Source organism: Plecotus auritus, assembly GCF_963455305.1.
Source record: "Plecotus auritus genome assembly, chromosome: 5".
Classification (NCBI taxonomy): domain Eukaryota; kingdom Metazoa; phylum Chordata; class Mammalia; order Chiroptera; family Vespertilionidae; genus Plecotus; species Plecotus auritus.
This window is the reverse complement of record NC_137776.1, coordinates 124,335,040-124,355,839: the sequence shown is the minus strand read 5'-3', so window position 1 is coordinate 124,355,839 and position 20,800 is coordinate 124,335,040. Positions and strand designations below refer to the sequence as shown.

The 20,800-nt window shown below is 44.1% G+C and overlaps 1 protein-coding gene across 7 annotated transcripts in view; it reads left to right on the top strand.

Moving 5' to 3' along the window:
• Window positions 1–6,082, top strand: part of SH3GL2 (SH3 domain containing GRB2 like 2, endophilin A1) — a 210,008-nt gene extending 203,926 nt beyond the window's left edge. For 6 of the 7 annotated variants that reach the window (XM_080667639.1, XM_080667638.1, XM_080667636.1 and 3 more), the window contains 2 exons: window positions 1,220–1,350; window positions 3,448–6,074. In XM_080667639.1, the coding sequence (XP_080523765.1) occupies window positions 1,220–1,350; window positions 3,448–3,647 (331 nt within the window). In that variant the 3' untranslated portion in view covers window positions 3,648–6,074. Of the gene's footprint in view, window positions 1–1,219; window positions 1,351–3,447 lie in introns of all 7 variants that reach the window. The other variant, XM_080667635.1, reaches the window with a different exon arrangement.
• Window positions 6,083–20,800: the final 14,718 nt, after the last annotated feature.

The window sequence follows — 20,800 nt, the reverse complement described above, 5'->3', positions numbered from 1 at the left end:
AACCAGGCACTCGAACACACTAAAGAAATACGTGTCTTAGTGACATCTGTTGAGTGTAATGTTCCTTCCTTTCTTTCCTCTGACATATGTACCAAGACACTCTTATTCTGCTGCCACCTTACCCTAAGCTCTCCCCACCTTTGCAAATCTGTTCTACGCTTTCTTTAGGGAATAAGTTTCATTCCCACTTCCTATTTTGCAAACTGCTCACTGTTCTCAGAGCACAGTTCCTCCTTTCCATCCTTCATATGTAAATGGCTCATACTTGTCTTTTACCTTCGTCCGTCAGTAGACCTTCTCCAACTTCCCCATGGACAGGTAGACTCCCCCACCCCACCCGATGTTCCTGCAGCATTTTGCACCCATCTCTACAGCACTTACTGCCACTTAGGGTAACCAGTTGTTTATGTTCTGTCTCCCCTACAGACGGTAGGTGCTTGTGGCAAACACTGTGTCTTACTCATCTCTGTGGCCCTAGCACCTAGCACAGTGCAGAATGAGCTCAATGAGTGAGGGAGGGCGGGTGGACTGAGAGAGAAGATAGAGACAGGGAGGGTGTGACTATGGAGGGATATCACCAGAAGCAGAGACACATACACATGAGAAATCTGAGGGCCCCTCTCTATTTCTCCTATGCCACAGGGCAGATTGGTGGATGACCTACGCCAGTGGTCGGCAAACCGCGGCTCGCAAGCCCCATGCGGCTCTTTGGCCCCTTGAGTGTGGCTCTTCCACAAAATACCACGGCCTGAGCGAGTCTATTTTGAAGAAGTGGCATTAGAAGAAGTTTAAGATTTAAAAATTTGGCTCTCAAAATAAATTTCTTTTTTTTTCTTTTTTTTTTAAATATATTTTATTGATATTTTACAGAGAGGAAGGGAGAGGGATAGAGAGCTAGAAACATCGATGAGAGAGAAACATCGATCAGCTGCCTCCTGCACACCTCCCACTGGGGATGTGCCCGCAACCAAGGTACATGCCCTTGACCGGAATCGAACCCGGGACCCTTCAGTCCACAGGCCGACGCTCTATCCACTGAGCCAAACCGGTTTCGGCTCAAAATAAATTTCAATCGTTGTACTGTCGATATTTGGCTCTGTTGACTAATGAGTTTGCCGACCACTGACCTAAGCATATCCTAGATTTTACTGCCTTTTTTTTTTTCTTCTTCTTAATTGGCTACATACTCTCTATTCTCCCCTTTTCCTTTTCAACACAGAATAAGACAAGCTTCATCTCAGCCTAGAAGGGAATATCAGCCTAAACCGCGGATGAGCCTGGAGTTTCCCATTGGAGACAATACTCAGCCCAATGGAGGCATCTCCCACGCGGGCACTCCCAAGCCTTCAGGTAAGGGGCTGAGACCCACAGCGCCCACTATATGGGCCTTGGGCACATCCCGTTGACACTTTTCCAAAAATTCTAGAAGCAATCTAATCTGGCTGCATAAGATATATGTAATAATACATTTCTTACGGGATGCTTTTGTCAGGTAGAAGCTCTTAAAAGCACTCCTCCTTCTTTTCTCATTGATCATGGCTTTTCCTCTATTACCCTCTTCTCTCCTCTATAAAATTATTTTTATTTGCTTAACTCCCGTCTTAAGTCTTAACCTCCTAATTATTTTGGCCTAATTTGATTTTGACCCTACTTCGTGGTCATAAGGTCATCTTAACATGTCAGTTTGGTGCTGGGGTGGCATATTTTCTCTGTTTTTCCCCCTCTGTGGCTCCAGCACACACAAAACTGAATGCCTGTGCACAGTGCTTGCCCCATACGCTCACACATAACCACAGGCAGCAGCTCCAAGAATGTGTTCAGTTGGATTTCTTGAGGCACAGGAGCATATGGTGAATCTAGTGCTGGAGAGATTTTCAGCCTTAACATTTGCTGGAATGAAGAAGTGGAAACTATCTCATACTGGATATGAATTTTAAAGTTATGCAGCTTCCTTTTATTTTCCCTGTATCCCCGGTGCTTGATGTTTTACGGTAGGACACCTCTTATGAGATGCTTTCAGGAGACTGAAGGGAAAGGGAGGTCTGTGATGACAGTGGGAGCTCTGTGTTTCTGTGTTCACATCTGCTGCTCAGGGCTCCTTGGGGGTATAAGCAGCAGTGGCTCTTAGAAGTTAGCCGGCCCCAAGGGCTAGTCATATATGTTATGTGTAACTTGCTTCTTCCTGCTCAGAAAACAACTGCATATTTTACTCGTCTTCCAGAGACTTGTTAATTTTCTGCTTTCTTTCTTCTTCTTCTTTTTTTTTAATCCTCACCCAAGGATATGTTCTTACTGATTTCAGAGAGAGAAGAAGGGAGGGAGGAGAGAGAGGAACATTGATATGAGAGAAACATAGACCATTTGCCTTCCATATACACCCCAACCAGGGATCACAGCTGCAACCTGGGTATGTGCCCTGACCGGAAATTGAACCCATGACCTTTTGTGTGTGGGACAACTTTCCAACCACTTGAGCTGCATTCCACATTGCAACACATGCTAGTGCAACACTGGCCAGGTCAGGACTCCATTCTCTTTATTCTTTTAATCCAGGTCAAGTGCATTATTTTAATACTAGAGGCTCGATGCACAAAATTCATGCAGGAGTAGGCCTTCCTTCCCCCAGCTGCCAGCACTGGCTTCCCTCTGGCACCCGGGACCCGGGGTTCCCTCACAGCCCCAGCTTCATCCAGAAGGTCGTCTGGAAGGATGTCTGAAAGGACATCCGGTCTAATTAGCATATTATGCTTTTATTATTATAGATGTCATAGCTCTGATGCACTCCTCACATTGATACACACAATAGTTTATAAAGTGTAAATTATATAATTTTTAGATCATCTCATTTAGTAGATATAATAGTACATGAAGTTGTTACACAAAAACAGAGAAGTGCCTTGTGCAAGGTCACACAGAGTTAGAACTTGAACCCAGTGTTTTATATTGAGGTTGGAGTACTTATTTTTAATAAGTGAGAATGTACTGTTATTCTGAGGTTGCAAAGCATCATCCATGTAATTAGCTGTACTGTTTCACACGTGCAGAGGTTTCAAAGTGCTAACATGGACAGAATTCTGGCCATGCTAGCTTATGAACCTAAATCTCATTTAAAAAGCCTTGAGTTGTTGGGACTCCCATCACTGGGCATTGTCAGGAAGGCAAGCCTTGATAAATTCTGCTGTACACATTGCAAGAATGGATGTGGCCCTTTTTCATCACTGGAAACAAAACAGGAACCCAGCACCTTCCAGACATCTGAGAAAGCCCCTGAAGACTGTAGAGGGAGCTGCCAGGCAGCGACACTGGGGGCTGGTAGCAGGAGGAGGCTTCCGCAGCAAGAGGAGTGAGGGAGGACCGAGGGGTCAGCAGGCGGGCGCAGCGGGCAGTGCACATGTGAGTTAAGTTCCCCTTGTCTCTCTGTGTTCTTCTCTCCTGCTCTGACTCCAGGTGTCCCAATGGATCAGCCCTGCTGCCGAGCTCTGTACGACTTTGAACCTGAAAATGAAGGGGAGTTGGGTTTTAAAGAGGGTGATATCATCACACTCACTAACCAAATTGATGAGAACTGGTATGAGGGGATGCTTCATGGCCAGTCAGGCTTCTTCCCCATCAACTATGTGGAAATTCTGGTTGCTCTGCCCCATTAGTATGTCATGCTGGCTGGCTCATCTCCTCTTGACCCGGGTAGTTCAGTTTAACCACTGCTTTGGTAATGCTGCTTCCAACACATCCCAACGCAGGCTGCAGTGGTCCAGGTCACCCGGCCCCACAGAGTACCTTTGGTTGACTTGTGTGATCCCAAAGGAGTCACGGTGATGGATGGTATCTTCTCCGCCTGGTGGGCATGGCATGTGCTTTTAAAATACCATCTGAGACCAGCCAGACAGTTCTCAGGAGACTGCGGCTTCTTAGACTAACGACCATGAGCCACAGCACAGAGAAACCATCCTACTGAAGGTATTATCTATCACCCAGGGCCTTCTCCAGGTCTCAGGTTCTCCAGCTAAACAGGAGAAAGGGTTTGCTTTCATATCATCCCCTCCCAAACGTGTGAGTCACAAAGTTTGTCGAAGAAAGCCTCCCTCACCAGCAAACTGCCTTCTGGTCTGAGTTAGTGCTTTGATGCCACCAGGAAAGTGTTGAGTGTGGATTCAAAGCCTTCTCTGAAAACGTTCACCTCTGTTCCTCCCACTTATGCCTGTTTCTGAGGCACAGCTTGTTTCCCTTCCTCCCTGCTGTTCAAGCCAGAGGGGATTCCCATTTTATTTCTAAGATAGCTAGCAATCCACATATTGTGGGAGGGGCTGACAAGGGGAGACTCCATTATGAGGAAATGAGAAGAGATCCGTTTCTAAGCTTAAATGTCCTGCTGTAAAGAAACAGTGTGTGTGTGTGTGTGTGTGTGTGTGTGTGTGTGTGTGTGTGTGTGTGTGTTTAGGGCATTTCTGAAGGTACAGGGAAGGGGGAACAAATACTTTCATTTCCGCTTTATTTACAAATTGTGTGTTTCATGAATCCATTTGGCACAGACACACAAGGAGAAAACCACTAGAAACCATTTTTCCACTAGTTCCTAGACCAAGAAACAGTACATACCTTTCTTTCCACGTTCACCTTTGCTCTTTGAACATCATTTGTGCATATTCTGCCCTCAGTGAGGACCAAGTAAAGATGATGTTTGTGCTTAGTAGTTTAAGAAGTGTGGCTGCATATGCAAAACTGTTTCCCCATTCAGTCATCACTTTTATCTGTCCCCTCTATCTCATCTTCATTTCGTGTGTACAGTGCTGTGTGTCAGTTTTTGAGTGGTGTTGTTATTTTTGGTATCAGTCATCCAAGTCCCGTTAAGTTCTATCGAGAGTTCTATTTATCTAGCCGTACAGATTCTTTCAGAGGTTTAATGTGCTGCTTCGGACGTGCCATCTGCAGTAGTGGATCATGTGGAGTGAAAGGCAAATCTTACTGCTTAACGTATAAACTTTTACCATGGGAAGCATCGCTGTTTCCAATAAATATTGCTGAAGACAAACCCACAGGCTCCGGCCCTTTATTTTGTGTCATTTCTTTGGGTCCAACACTGCACAGACTGAGGCTTATTTCCCTCTCCATTGTTTTCTGCTACAAGCAAACCAGACCTGGTTCCAAGCTTAGAGCTCCTTCTCTGTCAGCAGGGAAAGTTCCATCACTAGAAGTGAGCTGGCCTGGACACTGGTAACTTCTTGGTAATCCAGGAAGGAGGAGATTTTTGCAGTGAGGATATGAAAGTGGGAAGAGGAAGTCTTTTAGAAATTAAATGAGTTATGAGTGGTGTTATCAGAAGAATATCATGTTCAAAGGGGCAAGTAAATTTATCATTTCAACTCGTCTTTGGTTTCGTTTATGCTTAAAGAAAAAGGAATACACAAGGAAATGCAAATTGGTCAAAAGGCAGCATTCTTTTCTCTTAGTGTATATATAGTGGATGGTGGAGTGGAAGTGGATGTGGGTGAGTGGGGATAGGGAAACTTTGTGCACAGAATACTTATTTCCAAAGTTCCTGAGAAAATAAAGATGTTCTTTAAGTATTGGGTGCCCTTTGTATTCTTCCATGCTGAGGCAAACAGTCCAGATGTTTTAGTTTTTTGCTCGTTTGTTTTTATTGATTTCAGAGAGGAAGGGAGAGGGAGAGAAAGATAGAAACATCACTGATGAGAGGGAGTCATTGATTGGCTGCTTCCTGCATGCCCCCAACTGGGGATCAAGCCCACAACTCAGGCATCTGCCCTGACTGGGAATTGAACCTGGTTCCTAGGTTGATGTTCAACCACTGAGCCACACCGGCTGGGCTAGTTTTAATCTAATGTACTAAATTCTAAATGTGAACTACTCTAACATGAAAATAATTTTTTCTAGCTACGTGAGTTAGAGTATCACTGATCAGTTCTAAAACCAATTTTAAAAAGAAATTGGCAATGGCATTATTATGAATGAAGAAAACCCAGAAGAATCACAGATAAACTATGAGAATCAATAAGTGAAATTATTAGGATTATTGGATTTAAGATAAATGTCCAAAAATATTTCTATATACCATAGCAATCAGAAAAAGAGGAATTAAAAATATCATTTACAAAGGCATCAAAAATCAAAGTCATAGATATAAATCTCATAATTGTATATGATTTCTACATAGAAAATTATGGAACACGTTTGAGAAAAATGAAGACTTTAATAAGGGAAGACATATTCTGCGTTTATGGACTGGAAAACTCAGCATTTTAAAGATGTATTTCTTCACAAATTGATGCAATTGCAGTTCTATGACTCCAAAGGGGAACTAATAGCAAGAGCCTGCATGAAAGAGGGAATCTCATTATGAGTCAACATCAAATGAAATAAAAGGGCCATAACCAGTTTCCAGAAGGAACTTAATATTTAAATATTTACTTTAGGGAGTCTTGGAGACAATAATATATGTACCAGGTTCAGAACTGTCTGGATTCCTTATTTTTATGGAAATACAATGAATTTTTAAATAGAACTTTATAGGAAAGAGCAGGGATCACCACTGGAAAAATTGAACCTACCCCAAAACACTTGTTCTTCTAAGACTGATCACAGAATGAACTGTCTGCCTTGGAAACAGAAACAGAACTACACTGAACCGAACTAAAATGGAAAACAAGTTCAGTGAAATAGTTGTCTCATTTTAACTTTATAAACTGTCTGACAGGTCTTAAAGGGAACGCTTTCTGGGAAAAATAATTATTTCCCCTTAGTCTTTCTTTGCTATAATAAGGCAATAAGAATGACATGACCAAGAATTGGAATTGCCCGAAGACTCTATGCATGTAACCTATATCCTGGACTATGTCATGTCCTGCTCTGCAGAGACTTAGTAATGGCTTAGGACAGTGGTCGGCAAACTCATTAGTCAACAGAGCCAAATATCAACAGTACAATGATTGAAATTTATTTTGAGAGCCAAATTTTTTAAACTTAAACTTCTTCTAATGCCACTTCTTCAAAATAGACTCGCCCAGGCCGTGGTATTTTGTGGAAGAGCCACACTCAAGGGGCCAAAGAGCCGCATGTGGCTCGCGAGCCGCAGTTTGCCGACCACGGGCTTAGGGAATCAGGTTTATTCCAAGGCTCTAGTGTTCTGGATGGAACCATGTGGGTGTGTTTAAGGCTCGTTACCAGAGGAGGAACTGCCTGTCTTCCCTGGGGGATGATGACATGGGAGCAGTTAATGCTGAAGAAAGAGGCAGCCCAAAGCCTCCATTTGGAATTCTGAGTGATGGTGGAGAAGACTTCACAGGCTGCGTGGAGGGGTAGCCACACCAGCAATTTCTAGGCCCATCGATTGGGGACATATTAAAGGAGCTGTCAAGGAGGGAAAAACACAAAGCTACTTTTTAAAGGGTCCAGTGAATGCTAACCAGGCCACTGAATGCCACTCAGCTATCTGAGGGATGGCGGCCTTCCTCTTGGGGCAGGAAGAGCTGCAGTTCTTGAAGGAGTAAAGCAGGTTGCCAGCTCTGGAGGCAAACAATGGAGCGTGGCATCGCAATACCATTTTCTCCAAAAGGAACCCTGGGCCTTTTGCAAAGACCAGCAGGTACTAATATGCAGATTTTCAGCCCTGCTGAAGCCTCCAAGTCCATCAGCCTTCTGAAAGGACTTCTTGCATAATTATGACCTGCTGGTCTTAGCCTCCAGCACTTCTGTGCTGCTCTGTGTGCTGATATTCACCCACGTGGACCGAGGCTGACTTTCGGAAGTCCCTTTCGACAAGAAATAACAAATGTGTCCACAATACGGGATGAAAATAAAGTTTGAATATCGGAAAAACTCACAGATATTTGGACCTCTCTCTGTAGTCTGGTTTCTTTATTTTGTTCCCCATGGCAAGTGTGGTTTCAGAAACTAAAGATTCACATATACTCGTTCATGTCATCTGAAAAATGTTTCCAGCATTCACTAAACAGGAGTGTTCTTTATATTCCATGCAGGCAAAATGTAGATTTCTTCACCTGGCAGCGTCTGTCCTGATTTTTGGCTTTCAGTGGCCTTTAAGCAATAAAAATAGATGTGTATTGTAGCTGCGTTCAAGTTTCCTATATTGTTTTTTTTTTTTCACACCTGAGAGTCAAACCCATCCAGCAGTTTTATAAGATGATGCTTATAATTGAAGGGAGAAGAAATGAGAGTCAGTGTTATTTCTCACCCTGCATCAAGCACTTTGTTAAGCTCAATATATGTGATTTTGATTGAAGACTAAGCTCTTAAACACTCAGCTCTTTGGGGTTGATGAACTGGAAGAAAAGAAAGCTTTGGAAATGGGTTGATTGCCCAGTGTAGCGTCTCATACTGATTTAGAGTTTTAAAAAGGAAAAGGGCATTTACCAACATTATGAAATATCTCAGTAGCAAGACAAAGAAATGGAGAAATACAGAGACTATAAGGTCTTATACAAGGCTGCCTTTGTAGAGTTTCAGATTTAGGAAATGAGGCAGAAGGGAAGGGAAGAGAAGTTTTAAAAGCAACATTTTTCACACTTTATTTCCCTCCTAGTGTTTTGGTTTCCTTAAAATCTTTCCATGTGTGACTGGTAAAAGAAATGTCACATTTCTTTATTTTTTAAACCAAATTAACTATGGCTGCTGTCCCTGCTCCCATTGCAACTGGCAGGCAGTTCTCTCTTGGTTCTGTCTGTGGGGAAGGGTCTGGTTCTGGGCTGTCTCTGCTGCCAGGTCTTCTGGCCCGAGCAATTGCGGTCAGCCAGAAAGTGCTGCTCCAGCCCTCTGTGCCTGAGCTCGGTGCTGGCTCTTTGCAGAGGATCTCAGGCCATAGCACCAGCACCCAGCATCCCTAGGCACAGAGCCATCCCCATTGAAAAGTTACCGCTTCTTCATTTAAGTCACTTACTGTAGGAGAAAAAGACATGTTCTCTAGTGCTCTGTCACCCATCCCAAATAGTGATTGACTAGGGTTTGGGAAAAGGCCAGATAATCTATATTTTTTAAAAGGTCTTACTTCCATCTCTTATCAAAACACTGCCTCCATGAGGACTCATGAAGAAACCAGGTGGTGTCTATAGTCTCCTAAACTTACCCGATGGTAAGGGTCTCCTGTAGGCCCTTGCACAAGTTGGATTTTCAGGTTCTCATTCCAGCTTCTCAGAATCAGAATTACCAACTGAGAAGCCAAGAAAGGGGTATTTCCCATTAGAAAGGTTTATGAAACAATTGACTAAGTGCTTCTAGAATTCTAGCATATATCAGGGTCACCCAGAGCCTGTTAGAACAGATGCCTGGGCCCCACTCCCAGAGATCCTAACTCAGCAGGGCTGGGCAGGGTTCGAGAGTTTGTGTTTCTAAGAAGTTCCAGGGTGATGTATGTCCTGATCTCTGGATTACACGTGCAGGAGTACTGCTCCATCAGATAGACGTCTAGGGAAGAGCCAACTGCTTCCTGGGACTTAGGTCCCAGGTGCTTTGGTGTTGAGAACGATGACAAAACATACATGCATTAAACTGTTTATTAATCCAATTAAATTGTTCTTTGTGCTCAGACACTGAATAGGAATCTACACTTGGTTTTTTGTGGGTTTTTTGCACAGCGGAGAAGTCCCAGTTCAGTCATGCGATGGAGGCTGCTTAAACATGCTCTGGAGAGTGTGTGTCAGTGTTTTTAGCGAGCTGCCCAAGGGATTCCCAGATGCAGGCAAGTTTGGGAAGCTCTAGTCCAGCCGTGGGCAAACTACGGCCCGCGGGCCGGATCCGGCTGTTCTATTGGGTTCTCTTGCTCTCCCCTCCGCTCCTTTACTTTGAATTTATATTAGTTCACACAAACACTCCATCCATGCTTTTGTTCCGGCCCTCCGGTCCAGTTTAAGAACCCATTGTGGCCCTCGAGTCAAAAAGTTTGCCCACCCCTGGAAATGTTTCAGATAGGCAGCCAGCTGGTGGATGACTTTTTCTTATTTTCCATTTTCTCTTTGATTTAAAAAAAAAAAAAAAGACATTCATGTTTATTAAGTAACATTGCATGTATGCATTTCCACCCTCACTCAAACCCACAGCACCCAAGAGTTCTCCCGTGTATGTTGATGACAGGATCTGATGCTGGTGATGCTGGGCCTGCGTCTGCGCTGACGCAGAAAGCCCACCTTCTTCCCGGCCTTTCCTCCGGGCTTGGCTGTCCACTTCACGCCTCGTGAGGGAATCAGAGGGCGGTGTGCCTCCAGTTAGACACCGGTGCCGTGTGTGGCTGTGTCAGGTCTTTGCTTTTCTTGTTTGGATCAGTGGATCACACATTCCTGTTCCTATCAGAGTCACAGGGGTTGTAAGCTAAGATGCAGATTCCTGGATCCTGACGCCAGAGATTCTGGTGCTGTTGTCTGGTGTATCCACAGGGGTAGCAGGCAGCCTGCCCCACCCACAGTTCTGAGGCTGGCAGTCTTCAGGCCCCACTGAGAAACCTGCTTCAGGCCGGGACATTCTTAGATTTGTGCCTCCACGGGAGGCGATTAGTCAATAGACCTGGGTTGGCAACTACGAAGGAGAAAGGAGCAGCCAGTTTCCTCTCACCTGTAAGGCCAGTGCTTCCCATGAAGAGAGACAGTTAAAAGGATTGCAGAATGCACGGGGTCAATCCCTCACAGTAGCAGTAACAGCCTTTCCGTTGCCTTGATGTTTCTTCTAGAAACATCAAAGGATGGGAATGTATGGTGTAGGAGGTAGACGGAGGAGGGGGCGGCACAGGGAAGGAGGAAATGGATCCTAAGTCTGAGGAAGCCTGGACTGACTGACTGACACCCAATCACCAACATTTTGGTGCCATCTGATTATTATATATTGTCTTTTAAGTTCTTTTTCTTTCTATTCTTTTTCCCCCAAAAGTAGTTTAATGGGACTTAGATTGCCCTCTGCTGGTCAAAAAAAAAAAAAAAATTAAATAAACAAACCCCCTTGTAATCAGATACATATTTGACACATTTTCCTGGCTGTTTTGTTATCATCATGGACTGTATGAGCAGATCTTAAATTTTCCCTAATCTGTGAGTAGTTTTGAAGTGTAAAAATTGAGACATTTTAGTTAAGTGGAAAGAACAGTGGTTTAAGTGGTAAGTGGTACTGTCATAATGGGCTATCTGGAAAAGTCTTCCATCTGACATGCTCACATCCATAAATCTGCTCACCTCTTCCTTAACGCTGTGCAAACACAGCACCTTCAGCAGCTCCAGCAGCTCCGCCTCATTCCCTGTAGGCCATTGCCTTACCCAAACTCAGTGACATGGGGAAGGGGTGCCATTGAATGCTGAGTCACAGGACAGTCCTCCCATGCCTATACTCACTCCCTCTTTTGACCTCGAATCCCACACACCCATCCCCACTTCAGCACGCGAGATCCCCTCCCTCGCATCTTCCCCTAGTTCCTGCCAGTGCTATTAGCCTCCTCCTCCTTTTATTTTTTTTAAAAAATCTTTATTGTTGAAAGTATTACATGTTCCCCTTTCTTCCCTCATTGACCTCTCCCAGCCTGCCCTGCCCCCCACCCCAGGCCTGCACCCCCTATTGTCTGTGTCTATGGGTTATGCTTATATGCATACAAGTTCATTGGTTGATCTCTTCCCACCCACCCACCCTCCCCTGCCTTCCCTCTGAGTCTGTTTGATGCTTCTACTAGATGTATTTTTGTTCATCGGTTTATGTTATTCGTTAGATTCCACATAGGAGTGAAATCCTGTGATAGACTTGCTCCCAGAGCTGGAACTGCATTTCTGCTCTGGGTGACACTAGCAGCCGAGAGCCAGTGAAAGGCAGCCACGTGGAGCTTGCCAAGAGGCAGCCTCTGGTGAAGTCTTTGCAGGGTCTCCAAGCGGGGGAGGCTGCTGTCCTCTGGTGAGGTATAGGGAAGGTGGGCCTCTCTCGGATGGGATGGCTTAGGGGACCTGGGAGTTCCAGATTCTGAGCCCTGTCCACCTGGATGGCTCCATCCCCATCCTCTGGGTCCCGCTCTTCCTGACCATGGCATAAGGGAACTCTTGAGCCTGTCAGTTTAATTTTCTCTGTTGCTTGGCCTCCTTGACAGGTTTTGAGTTTGGTTTCCATTAAGCCTGCCCTACAGCTGCAGGGGATAAATCTTCTAATCTAGAGACCCCTACTTTTCACAGTTCATGGTTAGCTGACCGGCAGCTGTCTTTTTTTCAAGATATTCAGAACAGTTCCCAAAGCCAGCGACCATCCCAGTCCTCACAATTACCACTTTCCTATGCTGTTCAAGGGCTGCTCTTCACCTTCCACCTGCACCTGTGCCCCCACAGGTAAGAGTTCATGTGACTGGTAGGTAATCACCTCCAAAATCCCATTTTAAGAGTGTGCTTGCTAAGGCAGTTTCTGGTGCTAACATTCTTAGCTTGTACCCAACAGGCAGAGCCTGAGACAAATGCTTGCAGGTGAGTAGATTTTGGAGGAACTGGGATATTAGGAAGCAGGGAATTGAGACAGAAGAAAAGGCCAATATCAAGGTGCATTTTTAAAGGTGTCCTGTTGGCTGTTAGTGCTTGATCCCACAGGAATTTACAAAGGAGAAATATTCACCTGGGGAATGAACGGGGACGCATTTATTTATTGGCTCCTATGCCCCACACTTCTGGGTTTCCACGGCTGAATGCAGGAGTTTCCAGGGAGTACAGGTAGGAAGCCTTAACCCACGGCACAGCTCTGTCCACCTGCATGAGTGCAGAGCCAGCAAAAGCTTCTCTGGAGGTGGGTGCTGCAGCTCTGGCTGGGGTAAGAAGTGGGCGAGGCCAAGACGACTTTGAAGTGGTGCACACTAGGCCTCTCTCCTCCCCATGTAGCTCTGCTCAGGCCATTTTGGCCCCTCTCACCAGATCTTGCAGCTCTTCTTATACTCGGGCTATTTACCTATCACATCCGTGTAAGCCCAGTACCTAGAGGCAGTGGATTCTTGCCGGCATCTTGTGAGCCCCTGGGCCAGCTCATGAAGCAACCCCCCTACCCCCTGCACAGCTTCTTCCTAAGTAGCTTTTGCACCTGATTGGGCTACTTTGCACATCTGTTAGATATTGTTTTGAGGCTACGGATTATATATATCTCTGCTAGCTTTGCGCAAAGTGGCATTATGCATAGTGCTATTATTGCCAATATATTTTCTTTGAATAACATCCTGGAGGAGAACTGGGAAATTTCTATCTCGCACTGCCACATTTATACTGAAATTCCTACTCTGGTTCTTTTAATCACAAGAACGTCAGCTTCTTGGGTGAGAAATAAGTCAGAGGTTTCACTATCCCTTGTGTGCCTGTCTACGCAGGGCCAAGCACTGTGCAGATACAAACTGTGGATTTCAGCCCCTGCTGAAGGCAGGATGTTTCAATTGTCTTCACACGCCTGACTCCAGGGCCAGCCTGGCTCCCTTGGTGATGACTGGGGATAGAGAGGGCCTTTGCTACACACAGCCAGGCCTCTGTGGTGGCCACCCAGTGAGTGTTCCCTGGGGGAGGGAGTGCGTGCTTTAACACAGGTAACTGGTTTTCCTCAGGGTAGAAATGGTAGGTCCATGGTGATATCTAATTGCAACTCTCTTACCTCATTTGTGACAGATAACTCCCTGTGTTTTTATAGAAACATAAACATCAAACAAGCACGATTTCTAACCAAACAGGGACTTTTTAACATTTCTCCTTTCATTGCTGCATATGAGAGGCCTGTTTCCTAGGGAAGGACTCAAATGCTTCAAGTGTCTCCTTTAAAAATCTGTAGGCAATAGTCTGGTAACGCCTGTGCTTCACAGATTTCCCAAGGTTTCCCTTTGCTGCTGACATATATCCTCTCATTAATCCACACAGCAAACCGAAGAAAGGTGATGTTAGTTTACATATGAAGTACCTGAGGCTCCGAATTCTGCCTCAAATTTTTCTGACTCCAAAGCCCATTCTCTCCTTGCGTCATACACACAGCATTCCAAATAATGTGTATTATGTGGTCGAGGACACAAGTCCCCACATTCAAAACACAAGCGCCGCCCCCCCCCCCCCATTTCATTAGCTTTGTTATGTTGGGTAGACTCCCTAAACTCTCTATGCCTCAGTTCCTTTGTAAAATAGGGATATAATACTATCTACCTCATTTTCAAGGTTGTTGAGGATTCAATGAGTAATGACGTGTTTAGAATTGTGTTTGACAGAGTGGGCATGCCGTATGGTTTAATCAAACCAAACCAAACCAAGGTTTGCAGACTTGGGGCTAGAAACAGTTCATATCACTCCTGCTCCAAAGCCTTCCTCTGTGAGACATTTCTAGGATGGTAAAGTCAATGGGAAAATGAGTTGTATTATCCAAATGCTCTTTGCACTTCTTTTCAGCAAACTTTTAGAGCGTTAAACAGTGACAGGTTATGAGTTTGGTTATTTGGACACTGCATCCAGAATAGAATAACTCAAATGTGTTTACTAAGAGACCATTCGTTATTTATGCCAGAGAGCAGGGGCTTGAAAGGTTGGAGCCAATGGGTCTCTAAAGAAAGAAGGTTGCAAATTGGGGAGACCCGGTAAATGGAGACTGAGTAGGCAGAACAAGCCATGCCCTGCTTGGCTCTGGGATGGTTATATGAGTGGGTCCCCTGAGAGTCCCAGCCTTGGTCATTGCCCTGCTTTTAGAGTAGGAGAGACAAGGCTTTGGGTTGGAGAAGAAAAGCTCTCCAGTTGGAAGGGAATTAAATGCTGGCCCACATAAAAGAGCTTTTGTTTTCCTTTAAATTTTTAAAAATAAAATCTATTGAGATGGCACTGGTTCATAAAATTATACAGGTTTCAGGTGTCCAGTGCTATAATACACTATCTGATATTGCATTGTGTGTTCACCACCCAGAGTCAAATCTTCTGTCACCATACATTTGCCCTCCTTTATTTGCCCTTTATTACCTCCCTCCACCCCCTTTCTCTCCGTAGCCACTGCACTGCTGCCTGTCAGTGAGTTTTTGTTTGTCTGAGTCCTTTTGATACAACTCTGAAAGTCTCTCCTAGATTCCCTGCTTCCTGGTACAGAGGCTCATTTGGAGGGTTCCTTGCCTCAGAACTGGAATTGGCCATTTCTTCAAGGAGCTCTGGTTCTTGTAGCAGGAGGGAGAATCTCAAGACCACAGCCTAGGTGCCAGGAAGCTATTTTATCTTCGGAATTAACAAGAATGCCAAGTTATTCAGTTACAACTTACATAAGTAATACTTAGGCTCTGACAGTTACTGACTCCATGAAAAGCTGTAGATTTTCAGAAATTCTGAAGGGTGTGTTAGTCAGGGTTCTCTGGAGAAACAGAAGCAATGGTATCTATCTATCATCTATTACCATCTATCCATCCATCTATTATTTATATGTAAAGGATATTTTTTATAAGGACTTGGCTCATGTAATCATGGAAGCTGAGAAGTTCCACAATCAGCATCCCACACACTGGGGACCCAGGAAAACCAGTGGTGTAATTCCAGTCCAAGTCTAAAGACCTGAGCTCCAGGGGTTCTGATGGTGTACATTTAAGTCTAAGGGCAGAAGCCTGTGGTCCCAGTTTAAGCAGAACTTAAATGAATCCTCCTTCCTCTGCTTTTTGTTCTATTCAGTTCCACCATGGATTGGATGACACCCACCCACCTTGGGGAGGGCCATCTAATGTACAAATCCACAGATTCAAATGCTAATGTCACCTGGAACCACCCGCACAGACACACCCAGAAATAATGTTTCTCTTAGCCCCCTGGCCCAGTCAAGTTGCATAAAAGTAACATCCCAGAAGTTATAGTGACAATATGGGTATATATAATTTTAAGGAATGCTCCCTCATTATCTCAGGAAGGTCCTCAGGGTCTTCTTAAAGAAACAGGCTGTTATCCTCCAAAGAGGCTGAAGATAAGTTGTGATGAGAGGCCAGTGGGACTGCTAATCAAGTGAGCCATGCCATTAATAAACAGAGAAATCAAACTGGTTACAGATATAAGCCTAAAATTGAAGTCACTGGACCAGATGCTTCAAATTTCAGGCATTGATTTATGTGAACAAACTGTTTCTCGCATGAGCAGCTGTATGTAATGGGCCTCCGGAGGACTGGAAGCTAGGATTTATTTATTTAACAATGGTTAAACATTCACCAAAGCAAGGTGGGATGCCAGCTGGTGGAAAACCTATCCCTAGGCTGAAAAAAACCGTATCATCCAATCTGCATGATGTTGTTTTTGTTTTGCATAGGTGAGCTGTGCAGAAAGCTAAAATTTAATCTCAGTTGTGCTTAATCTGGGTTCAGTTAGTTCTTGATCGTAATGTTTGGCTTTACCATACTCTAATAGTCTGATGCATTTATTTCCTCTGTGGAGCCATTCTTACCAGGAGTTCTGGAATGCACCTTTCTACCAGTCAAGTGCCCCCTTTCCTGGACATTGTGGAGACTACTCATTTTGTATAAAGAGCAAGATTCCCTTTTAGAAATGCATTAATACCACCTTTTCTCTTAAAAATATGAAATTCAATGTGTTTTCTGATGCAAGTCAACTGGAGGCTTCTGGAATCATTAGCTAGGGGAATTCTAGGCCTGGCCCTCAGCATTTGTTTAAAAACATGAATACTTTGATTGACCTTTGTCCACACATCTGAAGAGGATCATTGACTTTCCTTTCCAAAAATGATTCACTTCATTCTTCCGACCTGAAGATGAACAGAGGGATCTTCAGAAGTAACATCTGACTCACAGAGCTGATTGTCTTCTGGGTGAGAAAGTCATATCACATTTGCATGTTTGGGGCTATTCCCAAGGTCAGGAAAGGAGTAACTAAATGCAATATATGCTCAGACCCTGAGATGATGTGACATCATATTTTCTAATTGAAAGTTAAGATTTCAACATTTGAGTTTTGGGGACATAAACATTCAATCTATAACAATCCCCATTTTACAGGTGAGGAAACTGGGGCCCAGAAAGATTATTTTGGGGGCATAATTTGTGCCAGAAATTGTGCTAAGCCTTTTCTTCTGATTACTTTACATAATCCTTTACAATGATCCAATGAAGTAAGACCTATTAGAAATCCCCATTTTAAGTATGGGGAAACTGAGGCACGAGAGTTTGATAATTTTCCTATGATCACACAACAGTGAGTAACAGCTGAAATTTTTACCTTAGTCCAGTTCTCTTAAAGAGCCCTTTTGTTCTTGGCATTGTTTCAGCTCTGAGAATTTATCTCCCACGTAATGGTACTTAAGCTGTGTTTGAGAGGAGAGGACATCATCTTTAAAAGGCCATATAAAACAAGAGTGGGCTTCAGGGGAAAAGAAGCAAAGCGTGGCACTTCCCATGCCTCTGCCTCCAACCTAGACATAGTCCTCGTGGCCCTGGTGGCTGAAAGCTCATCTTAGGGATGCCGTGAAGGCCACGTGGAGAACCCAGCTCTCAGTTCAGGCCCCACTGACAATTTCCCCTCAACAAGCCCTTTCAAACCCATGTAACCCAAATTATTGTTGCCAATAATAATTTACAATCAAGTAACTTTTTGAAAGAAGTGGTATGTCCATTTTTTGTTTAGTGTTAATCCCTATATATAAAAGGCTAGGTGACCTGCTGACCGGCCAGTACATATGATGTGCACTGACCACCAAGGGGCACACACTCAACACAGGAGGTGCCGAGCTGCGGTGACTTGAGGGGGTTCTCAGTTGACGCACTCTGGAACCAGAGAGAAGGGAGCTCGATTCCTTGCGGGGGTGCACAATTAAACCTTCGGCTGTGGGTTATGTTGTTGCTGGGGCATTGTTGGCCCGAATCTGGTTTACTGCTGAGCTTCGGTAATTAATTTCCTTTTAATGTTCACGAATATGTTCATTAGGCCACTAGTGCAACTATAAAACAATAGAGCCCAAACTGAGCACTAGGGAGTGTAGTGGAGAGACCATTGGATGGCAGTCTAGGGAAATGAGACCTTGCACAAGTCACTTATTGTTTCTTGGATCTTAGTTTTCTCATCTAAAATTATGCATTAGGTTGGACTAGAGACCTGTTCAGAATCTCTGGGGTATAATCCTAAAATCATCTGTAGACACTCCATGGGTGAAAGGCAGTGTTGAGAACTGCTTACTGAGAGTAGCGAAGTCAGTGTCCTCTAAGTTCTCCATTACTGCTTCCAAACCACACTCTGCTGTCCTCTTATACTTATAACCAACCCTCCCAACTGTGAGGGAGGCTCAAGATGTCTGGCTCTACCCATCCTTATTCCTCTCTGTCACCACCCACCCCATTTGCTGACAACTTTGATAAGTGGCTCAGAGACTTCTTTCTACCATCTTGTTGTGGAATCTTCAGTAGGAACATCTGGTAATCCCTGGATTACTTTTCCATGGTGACTGGAAAGGAATCTCTGGTTACTTTCACTGCATTAATGACCAGTTCAACTACCTGGGCTTTCAGTTCCTTGGGTATTTTCGCCTCAAATGATTTTTCACTTCTGTTTTAATACCAACACTAACTGCATTGCCTCAGAGATCTTAAAATGCAGAAGTCTACTCTCTGCCTACAAGGTCCCCTACTTCAACTTTACTAACTCTTTCTTGCTTCTTTCCTCAACACTCCACAGACCCATTCTGTTTAAGGTCACCCAGGTGTCCTTTTCTGTCCTTATTTCATTAATTTCTGCTGAAGTTGGAAGTTTCCTCCCAGAGCCTTTCTGTTTCTTTGCCACGGGAAACACGTCCTTCTCTTTGCTTGCTTTCTTTGCTGTTTCTTAGATGCCAGGGTTCTTGTTCCAGCATTAAGAAGGATTCAGCAATTTGGAGAAAGGATCCGTGTGTAACTGAAGGAAGAGTCCATAGATGAAAGATAATTTTGAAAGGCATTGGGGGTCAGAGGAGCCTGGCTGAAGAAACCAAGTTCTCCTTGTCTCAGGACCCCTTTTTATTAACACAATTTGTCCTAAGGCAAGGTGGAGATATACACTTCAAAGGGTAGGGTTTCCTCTACAAAATCCATTGTCAGAATGGGGAATAGCCTATGGCTGTTCAGGTGTTTGGCCAGTAGGAGGCAATAACATGTAGATTAAGATGCCCTGAGCTATCTGGCAGCAAACAATCATCCTTTTCAGGTTTGGGGAAATGCCTTTAGCCATTCCAAATTAGGCGATAACATATGTGACTCAGCCCTTGTTGAGTCCCCAAGTTCCATCAACCTTTTGATGAAACTCTTGCAATTATGACATGTTGGAACTGGCTTCCGGCACTTAGACTTAACATGGATTTTCTTCCTGCCTCTCTGAATGTTGGTCATCATAAGGGTCCTTCCCTGGCCCTCTTCTCTTGTTTCCTTTACTCCAAAAAGAGTGACCAAATCTTCTTACCATAATCATGTGGATATGTCAAACATATTTATCTTAAGTCCATGTTTTCTGAGCCCCTGATATAAAACTCAACTGCTCACTGAACTCCACTCGGCCCCTCAAACCTAGTGTGTCCCAAACACAATTCATTATTAGCATCCCATCCTGGCTTGCTCCTTCTCTGAAAGTCTGTATATCAAACAATGACCTGTTCACCTACCTTATTATCCAAGCCCCAAACTTGGGATTCAATCTCTTCATCTCATCTTCTAGCTCCAGCAATGAATGACCCAGTCATGTTTATTTTATTTTTTAAATATTTTTATATATTCCGTCTGTTCTATACCTAGTAGTTCAGAGGTTAGACCCTAAATTCCATCGATCTCCCCCTACCCACATTTAAACTTTTATGAATATCCTAACTGGCTTTCTGACCTTTCCTCTTGCTCTTTCCATTCATTCTCTGCTTGTTATTAGTCTGAATTTTCTGAAATCACATTTCATTGTGTTATAGTCCTTCTTAGAACCTTCCATTGTTCCTCAAGTCAGAATAAAAATATTACCAATGAGCGTGTGTTGGTTATAAATAATAGAATAATTAATAAGAGTGGCTTAAGCCATAAGGATTTTTTCCCTCCTTACAACAAGAAAGTCCACAGCTGGTTGGTCCCAGGGTGGTTCAGCAGTTCTGTAATAACATCAAAGACTACCATCCTCACTGTGTTGGTGGTATCTTCATTCATAGCCACAAGATGGCTGCAATAGCTCCAAGGACCACATCTTCACAACTTCAACAAGCAGATTGAAAATGCTGGGCCCTCTCCATGGGCGTCTCCTCTGCTATCATGAAAGAAACGATATCCCAACAATTCCTCAGGCACATGATTCCTTATATCTCATGGGCCTCTAGCCGTGAGAACAGTTAGAAAAATCAGTACCTGGTACTTTCTGCCACTAAGATGAAAGCACACCGGCAAGGAAAAACAGATTGGGAAATAACTGGTGAGTAGGCAACCAAGAGTAACTGTCACAGCTTTCAACTCCTGGCATCCTTAAATATGTGCTCTCTCACCTCCAGCCTGCATCTATGGAGCCATCACCTGGACTATAACTTTCCATCGACACACCACTCCCTTCACCTGGATGACTCCTAGTCCCTTTATAAACCTCAGCTCAGGTACCACTCCACAGTATGTTCTAGATTGCATTATTTTTCTTACTGTTTTAATTCTGAATTTGTGTTCCTTGAAAATAGGGACGGAGTCTTTTCCCCTATTTCTTTGAAGGGATTAAGGTGATTTTTTAATCTCATTTGTGGATTTGAATATAAAGTTGCTTCCTCTTTGCAATCACTTCCCCTTCACCCCCCTCACCCCCACCCACATGGTTTTGTTTGCTGCCAATGGCCAGTAGAGGGCACTCTGGCCTTTGACTAGTGTGCCCTTTTG